The 16,704-nt window shown below is 40.2% G+C and overlaps 1 protein-coding gene across 1 annotated transcript; it reads right to left on the bottom strand.

Annotated features, from left to right (window-relative positions):
* Window positions 1-540: 540 nt before the first annotated feature.
* On the bottom strand, window positions 541-2,564 carry LOC134641254 (retinol-binding protein 2-like). Its single transcript, XM_063493585.1, has 4 exons — window positions 2,416-2,564; window positions 1,162-1,340; window positions 955-1,056; window positions 541-685 (listed from the first exon to the last, which is right to left on the bottom strand). The coding sequence occupies exons 1-4, from the start codon at window positions 2,486-2,488 to the stop codon at window positions 632-634; spliced, it is 408 nt and encodes a 135-aa protein (XP_063349655.1). The 5' UTR covers window positions 2,489-2,564; the 3' UTR covers window positions 541-631.
* Window positions 2,565-16,704: the final 14,140 nt, after the last annotated feature.

Below are 16,704 nucleotides of genomic sequence, written 5' to 3'. Positions count from 1 at the left end.
ACACATTTCCTATTGCTCAGCAACAGCATAAATCTTTTCTTGTGAAGACAGGGATTTCCGGCCTGTATGATTTACCCGCTGTGTGATTTACACAGCTTCCTCCAATGTGGATTCTTCCGCATTTCCTGTAGAAGCAAAACACGGTGTCACTTGTAAACTTTTACCTCCGCATTTGGTTCTCAATAATTTCCAAGCAAATTATTATTTTGGTCTTTTATTTACGTTTGTCTGACAGAAGAACAGAGTTTAATATGAACGTTATTTTCTGACGCAGTCCTTTATTCATTCTGGCGTGTATAATTAGTCTTTCTCTGTTTTGTCTAGTTTAGACATCAGACATTATTACATACATTACTTACATATCAGAGAAACCTTTAATTATAAAAGTGAATTTTAATGTATAAAACATACACTCTTTATGTGTTTTAAAGCCTGTACTTTTTAATCCAGTATTGGATTTATGAGCAAGGTTGGACTTCACTTTTTGTATGCATTTAATAAACAAAATATATCACATCAAAAACACAGTAAATCAGAACCGTTGTGTGACATCAGTTTATTGCAGCTCTCCATAATCACATTAAAAAAAGACACAGCAGACAGTTTTGTGCAGATGAACTTCATTCCCATGTTATTTCGCCTTCTTAAATACTTGGTGGCAGACTTTGTCGAGAACGTGGATTTCCTAGAACAAAAGGTACAGACCTTCAGACTTAAAGTCCAACATGGTGCAACACATGTCTGTCTAGATTACTCAACAAGGCTGAGCCCGCATGGGTTTTTTTTAGATAGTGATTCATTATCTTTTTATTGTTATTGCCCGCTGTTATGACATTTAACTTACTTAATGGATAAGATTCCATTAAGTAAGTTTAACTGCTTTTGAAAGAATCAAAACACAAGAACATTTAAATAGATGGCAGAAATTTCCCAGCATGTCACATTTTTTCTTACCAGGTGTAGTAGGTCTCCCTCGATCCAGTGTCTCCAGCCACGATTTTCTTTCTCCCCCTTCTGAACACACACCAGCTTATCCCCATCCCAGGTAACTAGTGTCTGTTACACCACAATATAGGACAAAGACATAGCGCTTAATGCATTACTGGTTCAACACAAGGTGCACTTGTTAAAGGTTCTAGGAGTAAACAAATTCAGTCCTACCTTGACCTTTCGGTTGTCCAGTCCCTTTGTGTACTCCTCAAACTCCTCACCCACGGTGAAGTTGACCTCGTAGTTTCTAAAGGTGCTGAGGGTCTTCGTTTCAAACTTGTCTCCATTCTGGACTATCACTTTCGTCTGATGCAGGTGGACGGCGATCTTCCTGGTGGCAAAGTCAATGTCTGCAAGCATGCAGGGATGCAAAAAGTGAACGCAGTGTCAGCTGAGGCATCAGCTCTTTGTGGGTCTGTGAAGAATATTCTGTCCTGTCTTTGTGTGTGCGCAGACACACCCAAAAGCACACATCCAACAGAAATGCACACAACACCACAGGCCATTTATTATGATTCCTCTCCTACCGCTCCTTTTGACAGTTTCGTTTGCCCTTTAAAAATGACCTTGCTCCCAGTCAGAAGAGGCCTAAATGAGTTTCTCCATCCCGCTCAGTTTGGGCTCTGCCAAAGAGAACCACCCATCCTGACCGTTTAGATATTCATATCCCATTTGCCCTAAAGTGAAAATTCAATTTCTTCTCATCACTCTTACAGATGAGGTCCCTATATTTACCCATCTAAATGATATTTTTGACCCATTTCCATAAGGATGTCATTTTCCCATCCGCTGGATGGAAATGAGGCGGAGGCATTGAGGATTTCCTGGATTTTGTGTGAGCCGAGTGTACTGAGGGTTGTTTTATGAATTGCAGATAGAGTCGTGAATAATGAAAGTGTTTCTGGGCCTGATCAACGACACGCCAAAAAAAAAAAAGAAGGAAGGAGAGCCTTTTTTCCCCTCCTTCTTTTTTAAAAATTGACAAGCTGGCCCGCTGCCTGATCCAGGGTCGGAATCTGTCTTCCATTTCTGCGGATCGTGGAGGATGAAAATGCAGAAAGGAGTGAATCAATATTTATTTGGCGTCGTAACAGACGGCAACCGCTCACAGAGTGGAGGTTAACTCGGCCTGACAGCAGCTCAATGAGGAAATGAAGCAGTGCCATAGCACTCTTCTTTTTTTCCCTTCCTCTTTCCACTGTCTTCATCTGTCTCTCACACTGCTGCTCTCTCATCTTTTCTGTCACACACATGCTAGATTTCCTGCTCAGACCTTCCTGTCTACTTGGCTGCTTTTAATTACAGCACTGTAACTGAGCTACAGTAAGCTACAGTGTGTGTTTTTGGGTTGGTTTTTTAAAGAGAGTTGCCAAGCCAAATTCTCTCTATCTATGCCGTATCAGATGTTGCATGAGCGTGACTTACCGAGGGCTTTCATGACGTCCTCAAAGTTGTCATTGCTCACCATCTCCCAGCGTCCATTGTAATCTGCAGGCATGTTTGACTGGTGTGCGTTTGGAGGCAGGAGTTTGCCGTAACGTTTGTTTGTTAAGCAAAGAGAGAGGCAGTGCGTCGCCCAGCCCTTTATATATAGTGTGTTTGTTCCTGTGTGTGTGTGTGAAAGTGCTTGAGTGTGCATGTGTGTGTGTGTTCACACTTATGCCACTATGTGAGGACCGAAAATTCGACTATTACTATACTTGTGGGAACCAACATTCCCCACAAGCTTGAAGGCATTTTTGAAGGTCAAACTGTGGTTTTAGTGTCAGGGTTACAGTTAGGTTATGGTTAGGTTTAGGCTGAGGTTTGGGGTTAGGCATTCATTTTTGATGGTTAGGGTTAGGGCGAGCGGCTAGGGAAAGCATTATGTCAATTAGATGTCCTTACTAAGATATAAAAGGAAAGCATGTGTGTGCGTGTGTGTGTGTGGACCAAAGGACAGGGTCATTGTTTGTCCTTTCAGTGAGTGTGTGTGTATGTATGCAGAATAAGCTTAGGTTTGCATTTTTTTGCATTGTAAACAGACTCATGTGGGTTTGTGTGTTATGTTGTGATATAAAATCTCATATTACCTACAGCTGAGAGTAGACTTTGTGCATGCTTTGAGGTCTGAGCATCACACTGATGCACTGCAAAGAGTCTCCTGCACTTGTTCCAATCTCCATTTCCGACTTCCGCAATCACTCATTCTAATGTGCTGGAGTGGAGATGAGCTGTAGTGGAGCATGGAGATGTGTGCTGATTACCTTAGTGATAAGTTTGGGAGTTTTGCAGTGGAGACATTCTTCTCTCTTTTTTTTAACTTCAAGGGAAGAAATTCTGTTGACTCAAACACAGATTTTTTTTTCTTTATTGACAAATTGCTTCTTGATAAGATAAGAATAAGACACTCAGGCCTCAGTCAGCTGGAGTTACTTTATCACCAATTGAGTGTGAGTGTGTGCTCACATTTTTACAACACAGTGTTTCTCTGTGTTAATGTCTGAGCTGCTTAGTTTGGGTTAATGAAAAGTTTCTGGTTGGTTTATGTGTGCGGGGTTTCGGCGTTGGATCACAGTTCCTTATTTGTGTTTAATAATTCTGAAAGCTGCCATCTAATCCAATCCTCTTCCATGTCTGTTCATTGAATCAGATACCCCAGCAGAGACTGTGTCCAACACAGAATCAATATGACTCACTCTCTGGATCTCTTTCAGAAGCTGCCGTGATTTTCATAAAATAGTGTGCTGTTGTGACATGGTTTCACAACGGCAGCGGTACCACGCGCTCACGCTCACGCTCACATTGAATTCATCTACGGCTCAAAGATGATGTTGTATGTGGAGGGCCAAAGGTGATGTTGGAGCAGAAGCTCTGATAAACCTCATAATTTATCAGGGCTGATAATAACCTAACCACAGCAACACTTACATTTAACACAGAGAGAAGAACAGATCGCAATGTCCAACTGCACTCTTTTGCTTCATCTCACTGCATTTCAGCCGTCTAGTGTAATCATTGACAGACTCTGCCTGCAGTCTGTTTAGTTTGAGTTTTCTTTACACTATGCATGATTCTATACATAATACATATGCAGTAGAGAATTAGTAAGACTAAGTAATACTAGTAAGACTAATGCACTGATTGCCGAAATAAGCAGAATCAGAGAAGAACCCTCCTACACTGTCTCACCTACTGCTGAAATATTTACATAATACATATTTAAAAATGGGTCTGACCCCAGGGTCACCAAATGGTCTGCTTTGAGGCAAATCTGGGTGTGTTTGGGGATTTTGTATCAACCATAAAATTCAATCACACAAAACAGGTTCTTTTACAGTGCTTTATATCTAACATTCACACTCTAATGAATGCATCAGGAGCAACTCTGGATTCAGTATCTTGCTCAAGGGTACTCTGGCACACAGACTAGAGTAGCCAGGGATTTAACCAGCAACTTTCACAAACAGTCCTGGTTTATAGCTAGAAGGTAAAATTAGAAACAACTAAATTGTAGCTGTGCTGCTTGGATCAGACGCTGAAAATAGCCAAAACCGATAATATGTAATTAAAGAGTGAACTAACAATAACTCAGATTACTTACAGGCTTTTGCCCACTGCTTTTCCTTGGGCACAAAATGTTTGAAAAACCCTGATCCATCCAACCTTCAAAAAAATGCCAAATAGTAAAATGATCAAAAATGTTATAAATCACAGATAATGGTTACTGGAATCATGAATATCTGCATAAGCATGGAGAGCTTGTTTTTGTTTTGTTTTTTGATCAGATATAAGACTTTTTGGCTGTTACTCTTTACATGGAAACTATTTGGTATAAATATGTGTTCTTCTTTAATCTACTGTAAAAACTATGCTTTCTGTTTATCTATTTTTCTTCTTTTCATCATTTCAGCAACTGGTTGATTATTAGGAAAAAAAGTTTTATAATTTAGTTTTACCTCGTTTGAAGAAGGACCACATCAGCCTTGTTGAGTGTAGAGATCAGTCTCTGTGGGTTGCATTATAACCTCAAAATGGCCAAAACAAAAAAAACCCTATTTCTTGCCATTTCTTAGAGAAAATTTCTAAAAAAAAAACTAAAAAAAAAACTAGGGTCATTCAGTGTTCAGTGAGGGCTTTGAATAAAAAGCAGGACATCTGTAAGAAGTGGCACAAATGTAAAGATGGTGGTGGAGTGCGTGCTGCTGTCTTTTGCTGATTCCATAGTAGCAGGTTTGCTACACAGTACTTAAATGATGTTAAACTACAAACTACTTTTTAAAATATTTTATTAAAATATTCACCAAAATGTTAAAGATGAATTAATCTCTTTTCATTTCAAATGATGAAAAATCTAAATACATAATGGGTTTTGTAGTTGCTCAAAGTAATCATTTGTGGAGAGTAAAACACCAAACTTGGCAATTTCCCAAAATTCTGAGACCTTTAGCAACTCTCAGCTCATTCTATTGATTTTGTTAAAGCCGCTACCTTAAAGGCTTTAGCACAAAGTGATCTCCCCCAATGGTTTTATTTTCATCAGCAGTAGATAAAGCAAAAAACAGCTCAGATAAAGCCACTGTATAGGCTTCAATCTGCCCAGCACAAACATATAGACAGTTAACAACAAGTGAGCACATAGAGAGCTGGTTATTTAAAAAAGAGTAGAAAAATCTATGAGGCTGAATAACAGACTTTCATGTGTAGAGCAATGACTCCAGATAAGTGCTGTTAATTAATGTTGGTCAGATGTATAGAAACTGTAAAAATAAGAGCTTTGTATACTTAACAGTATGTCACGGTTGTGTTTTCAGACAGGTGGACACTCCCCAAGCCCTCAATAAAATCAAGCATTATACATTTAACATAAGAGCATATAAATTCTATAAGCAATTAGACAACAATGATATTTTAATGTACACTTGCAAGGTAGATGACAGGTGTGTTCACCTGTCATACACAGAAGAGTTATTATAAAGTTTTCTAGCATTAAAGCATTTTTTATGGCAGTGTGGTTGAATCAGTGTGAGGGCGAAGGAGCTCTGCTACTTCAAGAATGTGGAGTGGAGTGGGTGTGATGTGTCGTCCTCGATGCAGCAGTTTGTTCAGTGCCCTCCTGTCCTGATCTTTAGTCAGTGTGGGTCTTGCGCAAGGCCTCGATCAAATGAACAGGTATGACAGAAAGGGCCTGGAAGCCTTCTATGGGGCTCAGACGGTATAGCATGTAGGCTGTCTACTACTCAGATACTTAGTGATACAATCCTTCCTCTGCACTTACACAAAGTGAATTGTTCACTCATTCACACACATTCACAGCCAGAGTGATTTAATGTTTCTTGTAGTTTAAAGTGCTTTAAGCAGTTTATAAGATTTGAAAAGCTCTGTGCATGCTATCCATTCACTAAAAAGTATGAGGGACTTTATGAATGTGCATCTTTTGGCCAACGTTGAACACTTGTGATGATTCAATATGAAATATTACTGAATTTTTGTTTTTTTCTCTGCTCTGGACAGTAGAGGAGGCTCTGCTGTAAAAGGGTGATGCCATGCACTGAAGCAAAATCTGACAAAAGTTGAAGGGCTGTTTGCTTATACTGCCAAGTTGCTGATCAGATCTGATCAAAGTGCACCAGCACAGCCCTGATAAAGCAAATTAGTAGAGGTTGCTTTCCCTCTTTAATGTTTTAACTTGAGCTTGATTGCTGGCTGTTTCTGCATATTTAAGGTTAGAAAGAAAGCCATTGCACTTATTTATCCTAATTAAAAACTGCATTTCTAACTCACAATACAGAACTGTGTCTGCACTTAAAAAACGTTTCTGCCCGCATCTACCTATACTTTGAAATCCTTTGAAAAAAGCATGATTCCAGTGTTGATTAACTATAAAATGTGGACTGCTGCTAATCAAAGTTACAGTAAATTAAACTAAACACACAAACAGTTTTACTCTTGATGTGTTGATGACACACTGGGTAGTCATTAACAGTCTGTGCTGGAAAAAGCATTTGATCATCTACAAATGTCTCACAAAGCTACTTGGTACCTAAATCTTCATTTTAGAGAAAGATTGTGGGCTGTAGCTGTGTCCCTCTCCATAAAAAAAATCTTGCATAGTCTGGTTACCGGCAACGCTTGATCTTTTCAAGAAAGATTGGTTCATGTAAACCACGCTTCAAGCACAGCAAATTTCCCTTTAGCCCTCAGGAGAAGCATTATCGAGAAGCACAAATCTGAGAAATGGTACAAATCATTTCTCGACCCAGATGTTTATCAGTTCGCATGAGTGGGAGTCCTGCAAACAACACATCAAGATCACAGCATTCAGCCCTGAATTAGATAAAAAGAAAGGTAACAGCAACACCTGCAGAAATCTCTACAACTGACTAAATATTAAACCGTGCATCCATTATAAGAACATCAGCTTCATGCTTTTAACTGAACGAACCACAAACAAAACTGTTACTCTCCAGAAAAATTAAAAGAAAAAACTGGACATCTGAAATTTAGCGAAAAGAAGTGTTGAACTTCATAGTTGTATCTTTATCCTTGGTTTGATTTCTCTTTTTTTGTAGTTTTTTAAATAAAAATGGAACTGCACATGGACTCTAAATCCTCACCACTGCTATGAACGAGTGTGGAGGGAACATCACAGTTTAAGGCTTCATGGTTTTGCAGGGACAGCAAATTTGAATTTGAATTAAGGAGAATGTCAGGGCAGCAGTTCATGACCTGAAACTTATGAAAGGTCAGCAACGCAACCAGGCAATTTATCCACAGCCCAGGAAAAAGAAAGAAGAAAATCCATGTTTGTGAGGCGCTAAATCCTGACTTCACACCAAATGAGATGATGTGGTTCATTAGGAATATTGATGGACTGAGATTGGACTGAGAAATGATTACCACTTCCTTCTGATCTTTGTGTAATTCACATAGGCAGCCACAGGAAACATCTATTGTTAATGCTAAAAGAGTTTGTATTAGTTACTACAGCAACGCTTACTTCTTCTAGAGTGTTCATCTGTTTGTTTGTAAGATGAAGTCACAAGAAGGTCAGCTTACATTTGATAAGTGAGGGTTCACCAAGCTTTCCTCGCTGCCGCACACGCAGCAGAAAACGAAAAGTCTCTTTGATCTTCTCAAGTTCCCTCTCTACAATTTCCCCATTTCACCACACAGGGGCGATGTTGCTACACACGAGTTAAAGTACCTCGTGAGACCTTGTGAGAATATCTTGGACTCTGTGCAAAAATATCAGCACATTTCATACTGCGATCAAAGTTAAGACGACACAGAGCCATCTGGGAACTGAGAGGCCGACTTAGTGGAAATCTGTTCATGTTTTTTTTTCATTTTTTGTTAGGTTAAAGAAAAGTATTAGCTGATTTATAGTAAACACAAAGACAGAGACGGTTAATTACACAGAGAATGACATGCAGTCCCCTAAGAAAGAATGGCTGCAACTATGTGCACGTGTGTGCACAGTGTCTCATAAACGTATGCAAATGCAATTAGGGTAGTTTTAATAATGCATCACAATGCATCACATTTTCAATTCTGCCTGATTCACACCTAATGGCACAGCCCCCGTAACCTTGCAGGCACACACTGCATTGACATTTACTTCTGTCAGCTGATTACACACTTCCTTGTGTGTGTGTGTGTGTGTGTGTGTGTGTGTGTGTGTGTGTGTGTGTGTGTGTGTGTGTGTGTGTGTGTGTGTGTGTGAATGAGTTTCAAGATATCTTCACAACTTGCCTGCAACCTTGGCATCTAACTGATACACATCTTTGAAATAATCTCACGATTCTGTTTCCTGCTAGACTTCACACCTACCCACCTCCCCACCCCAACTTGTGAGTGCCTTATTTCACTTATCTCAGCATAATCTTTTTAACGGTGAGATGTCGTGCATTGTGCTCGCGTGCTGCATCAGTCTCCACAAAATGCGATTTCAATATCCTGTGCGATTCAATTCAATTTGCTTCATTAGTGTGGCATTCAAAGCTTTGCATTACGAAGTCTTTACACCCCCGTGCAGCTCCCGCAGTGGGCTTCTCATCCCTCCCTCATCTCTTCCTCCTCCCCGTTGTTTTAAAAAACATCAAAGGTTAGATTAATCACATTCCTCAGAGGAGACGGATGACTGAGAGAAGTCTGCTCTTTGTTATGAAATCTTAGTTGCAGATTTCAGCAGAGAATAGATATATTTGCAGTATTTTTTCTTCATCCCACCCATGGATTCTAATAGTGCAGTGTCTTGCTGTGTGCTTTGATGTCCCAGTGAGAATTGAAAGGGCCCCAATGTTCCCACACAAATGAATGATTTTTTTTGCTTTTACCCTCCTTATGGAAGCCTGTTTGGGATAAAAAAGAAGCTCAGCAGTGTTACATGCATCAGTACACACTGAAAAATAGCCGTGTTAGAGGAAATTGCACAAACAGGGGGAAAGCATGCTCACGCGCACAAAAAGATGCATAAAAAGACATTTTCATCCTAAATAACCTTTGCAATTTCAGACAGAGGACACAATCCAGGTAGAGTGTAAGTCCGTTTTTATTGCTTCTGCACTTTTATAAATGATATGCAGGGCTTTAGACTGCAGAAAATAATAGATCTGCTGGTTATACAGTGTTACTGTCAATACACGGGGTCCTTTCAGGTGTCAAAGACATGCTCTGTGGAGGTATCCTTTGTCAAGGTCACTCAATGTGCACTGCAGGCTGCTTCATAACAAAAAAGAAAAAAAAGAAGAAAAAAAACCCCAACAACAGTCAGATCTACAAAGCAAGCTCTGCTTCCTGTCATTTGTACAGAATGCTGCCATGAATGTATGCATGTGCTGCATGCACTCAGCTGTGCTTGTTTGTCCATTTATGCATGCTAAATGATTTACCCCCAACCAATCAGCATCGCTACATGTGTGCTTTGTTGCTTGCCTGCACCGAGTCTATTATTCTCACAATAAATCAAAATCTTTTTTTTTTTTTTACTCCTCTGTGTGGATTCATTCCCCAGAGAGGGGGAACCCACCCCTTTAAAAAAACTCTCACCTTCGCCAATCCACATGGTGCCCCCCCGCCAACCAGTCAGGTAAAGCAAGACCATATACTGTAAATAAACTCTCTGCTGCCATCTTTCACTTAAAAAATCAAAAAAAGAAACAAACTTTTTTTTCCCTCAGGAAGTTTGAACAGGAAAGTAAAGAAGAGGAGAGGGGAATGACAATGTTAAATATTTCATGTTTTCCTCTTGGTAATTCCGTGCGGTTGGAACGAGACCTCGTTTTCCACAGAAACATGAGCAACTTTGGGACTGATTGCAGGAGCCTGGGAAGCTGTGTGTTTCTCTTTTATTTTTATTTTTTTTTTGCCTCTCTGCTCCAAAATAAGCCTGGGTGGTGATGCATAATGCATTGGGCTTCCTATGTGCAGCTGGAAAGGGCTGTGAGTCCTGAGGGATCAGCCAGGGAAAGGGGTGTCCAGATTCACATTCTGCTGCATGGGGCTGGGCACGTCAAAAAAACAACAACAACAACAACAACAACAACAAAAAAAACGGAGGTTGAAGGAAAACATGAAGTTTGTGTGTGTGTGTTTTTTTTTTTTAATTTCCTGTTCAGATTACTGTAAGATAGCTTACTGGCTTTCATCTAAATCAGGGCCACGAGAGAAAACGTGGGGCTCTTTTTGTCAAATGTATTATTAATTGAAATTTTCTTCTAGTGTGTATTTAATTTTTATGATTCAAATAATATTATATTGGAGCACCATGTTGGTTCAGGCGTTCCATGGGAGTCAAGCTGCGGCAGATCAGCTGATTTCACTGCCAGCCCACATCAGCTGATGGTCAGCTGATAGGATTCTACACATCCAGCTGTCAAATCTCATACTCATGGGTCCATAAGTATTTGGACAGTTTTCTTTTTTGTTTGATGTGGTGTTGAAAAGAGAAAAATTTAAACCGATTTATGTCATTACTCAAATACTTATGGACCTAACTGCTATATAGGCTACTTTGGTCCGCATAGAGTTGGTGGTGCAACTGCAAGCCACTTAGGAACCCACCACTATCTCAGCTTTTTCCATTTCATTCTATTCATGCTACTGTATTTCTGACTTAACCAACACCAAGTGTGTTGTCATTGATGCCTGATCTGTCCTGCCTTTAGGCCTTCCATTCCTGGGACCAATCTGATTTGGATCTAAGTGGCAAGACAGCTGGACTTGTAGAAATGACATTTAAAGACTCCCTCATAAGACATTTGCTTTATCTGTTCCTGACAACGTCCTTGTGGAGCCCTTATCCTGTGGTGGTTCAAGTAAATCTGAGGCTCTGCGCTATCGGTGCATTCCTCGGCATATTTATGCAGAGTTGACGCTGGGTTTGGGTTTTTTTTGCGCAGCGTGGCGGCTTTTATCCTGCCAATCCAGTGTTTTCCTGTTGTGTTGAAACAGAATCTCTGTGCGTCTCTCACATGTACAGTTGTTTATTCTAAACATTAGTATGCACAGGCATGTCAGCTGTCACACTCATGCTTGTATCCAGAGCCCCTCCCCGATGGAAAATGAATTTCAGTGCACAGCTTCTTCTTCTTCCCAGTTGTTGACAAAAACCAGTGCGCCGTAGTCTCTTATGCTGCTAACCTGTTGTCGTGCAAGTTTGGATTTGTATAATGAGCATTCGTTCTCTTCCATCCGACGCTGCCTTGTGTTCAAACATTTGTTTGATTAAGTAATTAGCAGAGGAAAAGAAAAGAAAAAGCCAGGGTTTGGAAGAAGAAGCCTATATATAATGTGTTCACTTTAGAAGCATCATATATATATCTCGAATGATTAAATCCCCCTGCTTTAAACACTAAAAAGCAACTGATGCCGGGACTGATGTCTTTGGCCGTGTTATTAAGATCAAAACAAAATTTGTAGCAGGACCCTCCTCTAATTTCAAGATGCTTCCCAAACACTGCTCAAGGTCTTCGTTAGCAAATCGAGCTGGCTGAAGTTTCATTGTGAGACCTTGGTGTGGTTATATGATAGTCCCATATTATTTCTACCTTTTTAATCCCTGCGCACATCTTCCACGGTGCCCCTGCCTCTGGCTCAGAACGTGACCAAAATAACTTCCCATCACATGACTCTTCAGGTTTATATGGCTCGTACTGTGATTTATTCATGAAAGCGTGTTTTTCTCCTCTAACAAAATCAAGAAGGAAATAAGTAAAAAGGGGGCACTGTCATTAGTAGAGACACATACTGAGTCTTATAAATAAAACATTTACTATCAGAATGAACATAATTTGTTCTAAACTTTTGTTCTATGTAATTCAAACCGATAAAGTGCCTTGAGGCAACTGTTGTTGTGATTTGGCGCTATATAAATAAAATTGAATTGAATTGAATTGAATTGATATTGTTGCCAATATATCTGAACACATCGTCAGTGGGGAAAGTAAGATACACATACAACCTATAGCCTGTGTTACTATTACTTTTTAACTGTGAGGACAATGGCTGGATGGCGGTGGCAGCGGTGTACCTTTGTTCCACCTGTCAGTATTGCAAGTAATTCACTAGCAAAGAACACAATTATTGCACAAGTCATTTTCTTTTATGTCATAGTGTCATTCTGTATCATTATACTGACTGGGGAAAAAAAATAAACCTTAGCTCAGCTTCGCTTTGCGACACCTCTTGCATGCGAAGTGTGCATTATTTAACAGTGTATTCACTTCACTTAGATATTTCATGTGTAGATCGAGGAGAGGAGAGGCTGCTGGCGGAAATGAGAGTCTCTTGTGCTGAGACAGTTGGTTGCCAGTCCATCTGGGCATGAAAAGTGCTCCAGTTGTCACAAACAGTCTGCATTTCTGTTCTGTGTTACTGAGAAATGGTGAAAAGGACAGGAATGACTGACGAAAAAGTGATGCGAAGGCATTGTGGGAACAAGGAAAGGAAGGCAAACATAAGTGAAATGTGGAAGGAATGGAGGAAAACATAGGTTAATTTAGTTATCTGGAGTTTATTTCTCACTGTAGGAGCATTGTCGGGGACTCTGATTTGAGGTGGGGGAGTGAAATGAGAAAACTTTGGCCCAGGTTCCCGTCTAATTTCTCTTAGTTATTTGGCCTTTCCGCTTGTGGAGCTTTCAATCTCTGAGGCCTTCAGGGGGTCCAGATTATCTCTTTCGTTTGGAGAAAATGAGCTGAGCTGGAAGCTACATTACCTCCCCTGCCTTATGTGAGCTCATTTTTCCCACACCGCCATTAGCTCGCTAAAGCCATTTGGAGATGCACTGTGGAGTGTTTTCCATGTTCATCAGTAAGTGTCTGGCATTCCTTCAGTCAATTATCACCAGAACTGTCTCTGTGTGATAATTCAGGCCTCGGGCTTGTGTCTCTGTGCCAGGGTGGGTATACAAGGGACATGTTGATGGAGGTTTTGAGCAGAGCTTCCATATTCAAAGTAGCAATCAGCCATCCCTGCTTCATGCTCACATATGAGACCAAGTGATTTAATACAAGTCAAAGTGGAATGTTAGATATTGTGCAACTAGCTGTACAGAGTGCATTATTGGTTAAAGAAACAAAAAGAAATAATAGAGAAAGCTTGAAGTGAAATGACGCTTCTGAATGCACATGTTAATACATGTGCATTCAGAAGCATCATTTCATACAGAGAAATCTGCATTCTATGTGGATATGAATATGGATGTGTATAACATTAGCTTATCTGTTGTGGCTAAAAGTGTTTCAAATCTGAACAGGCCATATTTATTGTTCATGCCATGATTTTGCTTTTCCTCCACACACTGTTCCAGGTAGTGGAGACAATATTTAAGCCACTATCTGGTGTTTAAGTGATGACCTGATGAATCCTGCTTCCGGGCCCAAACTACTCTGCGTTAAGGCTGTTGTGTTTTAATGCTTTGTATCTTGTTCTATTTAATCTCAGCAAGCCCCTAAAAACACTCAGTGATCACTGTCGGCCTCTGTCAGTTTTTATTACTTCTATTCATTTTAAAGCTCAGTTTTTAAAACATTACGATGTAACTACAGCCCAGCCCATGCAGCAGTATATTAAAGACTAACTTCATATTGTGGATGGATTATGTCAGTTGTTCTCCTGACTGAAGTTTGGTCCATTTACAGCATCCCGCCATGCGATTGCATTTGTCTCTAACCGTCAGGAACCCTCACGTTAACTTTTATTGAGTGGAAAAAAGTTAGCGTTCATCCTGCAGCTTCACTGTTTATATTATGCTAACATAGCTGTGTCGCTAGCGATCACGTAGCACATCATTATATACCAGCTAGCCAAATTTCAGTAACCCTACAAATGTCCCTGCTGTTTACTTTCCTGTCTTCATTTATGTTGGAAGTGATAGCAAAGCTGTACGTCTTAATTTGTTTCAAAAATCCCTAGGTCTGAACATGGTATATTATATTTAGATGGAAGCTAGCAAGCTAACTCTCTGCTAACGTCTAACTCTTTTAAATATAATAAATTCTGTTTTCATGGATGCCTGGATTTTAAACTTAATTGTTACACCTGGTAGAGCAGCCGCACTGATCATTTTATTAAAGATGAGAGAATTTAGACAGGTTTTCAACTCTCAGTGATTCCACAGTGATCGTTTGACTTTGGGACCTGCAGCGTAGTTTGGGCCCAGACATGACTAATGACCAGTGTTGGGTAAGTTACTTTAAATTAGTAACTTAGTTACATTACTAGTTACTTCCATCAAAAGTAACTCAGTTACTTCAAGTTACTCGTTACTTTCAAAGTAACTAGTTACTAGGGAAAGTAACTTTGGTTTTACTCAGACATCTCTTGTTAATGTGTTGCTTCCGTAACTGGATACCCAGCAAGACTGCCAGTGTTCTAGCTTGCTTACTTGCCACAAGTGCACTGTGCCACCTACCAATAGAAAGGAAAAGATAATGTGCATATTTCCACGAGAGAAATCCCACGCCTGGACCGTCGTTGACCGCCGCCATGATTCTAGCCTACGTCACAGCGTCATGTGCGCTTTTTACATCCAACACAAAAACTGCAGTCGTGGTGCTTTTGATTGTACTCAGAACTCAGAAATTCTGCCTTCTGAATAGGAAGATGTAGGTAACACAGACTGCAGATGAGCTGCATACAGGGCTGGACTGGGACAAAAAATTGGCCCGGGCATTTTGACTAGAGACCGGCCCACCATTATAGGAAAAATCATAAAGCCTTTGAATGAAAACAAACGCTGTTGTGACAGTGATGTACACTGTCTTGATGGTATATATGTATCAATCTATCAATCGTTTGTTGTAAGACTCAGATAATTATTTATTAAAAGCTAGACATTTTAAATGAGAATAAGAAAGTATTTCTTTGTGCCCCCCTTTCCCTGTTAATGCCGAACCTGGCCCCCTGGCAACACTTTGCTAGACCCGCCCCTGCACAGTTACCAGCTGTCAGCTACTTAGAAAAGGATCCTGGTGTTATTTGTCTCTGAGAAACAGTTCATAACTTCCCTTCAACTCATCCATGTCACCTAAAAGGTAAACCTGTTTCTCCATCACCTGTTCAGCTCTGATGATTCAGTAAGGACATCTCCTGGTTTCATCTTCATGTTTCCCTCTCACCAGATAACCAAACCGATATCATGACCAGCAGCTTTTACAGCTGTGGCTCCAGCAAACATCAGCTGATACTAGAAATTAATATTAAATAAATTCTAACAACAGCTGATCAAACGTGCTGCTGTTGTTTAACGCGACATCCGCTGGTTTCCTCTTTCTGGCGCAAAGTGGGCGATAAACAAACAAGAGAGAAAAGCCGATGAGCTGATCATTGATCAGTTTCATGATTGAAGTAGAAACAGGAGAGGGAGGGGGAGAGAATGACAGAAGAAGAGGCAGCTGTGCAGCAAAGACACAGAATAACTCCAACTTTGTGTCTTTTTCATTCTAGCTGAAGTCCGGGACAAACTGTGTTCCTTTTCACCTCAATACGAAACGCGTAATATTTTCTCTGAATACAAGACAATTCCGTTTTTTAGGGGACGGTTGGCAACTCTAATAATTAACCTTATGAACAAAATAAAGTTCAACATCAGTAACATAGCACCCACCCAGCTGTATAGAAACCCCGTCATGCTAGCTAGCCGCAGTACGAAAAAGTCAGCATAACGAAAATAAACTCCACCTAAACTTGGTTTATATCTGACCCAGATAGACTGCAGGTCATAACTTCTTACCTGAAGTTCAGTTCACCTGACACTCGGACAGGCGGCCGCTTCGGGTCTCTCCTCTTGCCTCCCCTTTCTCTCATCCACCTGCTGGCCTCCACCACTTGGTAATGTTACTGAATCTGTGGAAGCTCCGCGATAGCCACCACACGAAGTAACGAATAACGAGCCTATCTAAATCCCAGTAACGAGTAACGCGTTCCTGATTTTGGCATAATAACTAGTTACCGTGCTCGTTACCACAATAATAACATAGTTACTGTAACGCGTTACTTAATAACGCGTTAGTCCCAACACTACTAATGACATTAGACTTAAAGACAGATAGGTCCATGTAGTTTTATATTTACTGCATATTTTTAATGAAAAGGCAGTAGGAGTTAAAGCAGATGCTCTTAGACACTTATTACCACTTATTACTTAATATATTTTCTCTCAGTCCCGGAATAAAAAGCGTAGCCTCAGTAAGCTCTGTGCTTCTTTTTAAAAAATATAAACACAAAATG

This window comes from Pelmatolapia mariae, linkage group LG14 (genome assembly GCF_036321145.2).
Source record: "Pelmatolapia mariae isolate MD_Pm_ZW linkage group LG14, Pm_UMD_F_2, whole genome shotgun sequence".
In the NCBI taxonomy this organism is placed as follows: Eukaryota; Metazoa; Chordata; class Actinopteri; order Cichliformes; family Cichlidae; genus Pelmatolapia; species Pelmatolapia mariae.
Note: the sequence above shows the minus strand (reverse complement) of the source record. Positions and strands in the feature narration are given on the sequence as shown.

Excerpts from the sequence above, each read along its gene's own strand:
- LOC134641254 (XM_063493585.1), bottom strand. The coding sequence starts at position 2,488 with ATGCCTGCAGATTACAATGGACGCTGGGAGATGGTGAGCAATGACAAC. Across the intron at positions 1,341-2,415 it reads GGACGTCATGAAAGCCCTCG|ACATTGACTTTGCCACCAGG; the intron begins GTAAGTCACGCT and ends GCATGCTTGCAG. Across the intron at positions 1,057-1,161 it reads TGGACAACCGAAAGGTCAAG|ACACTAGTTACCTGGGATGG; the intron begins GTAGGACTGAAT and ends GTGGTGTAACAG.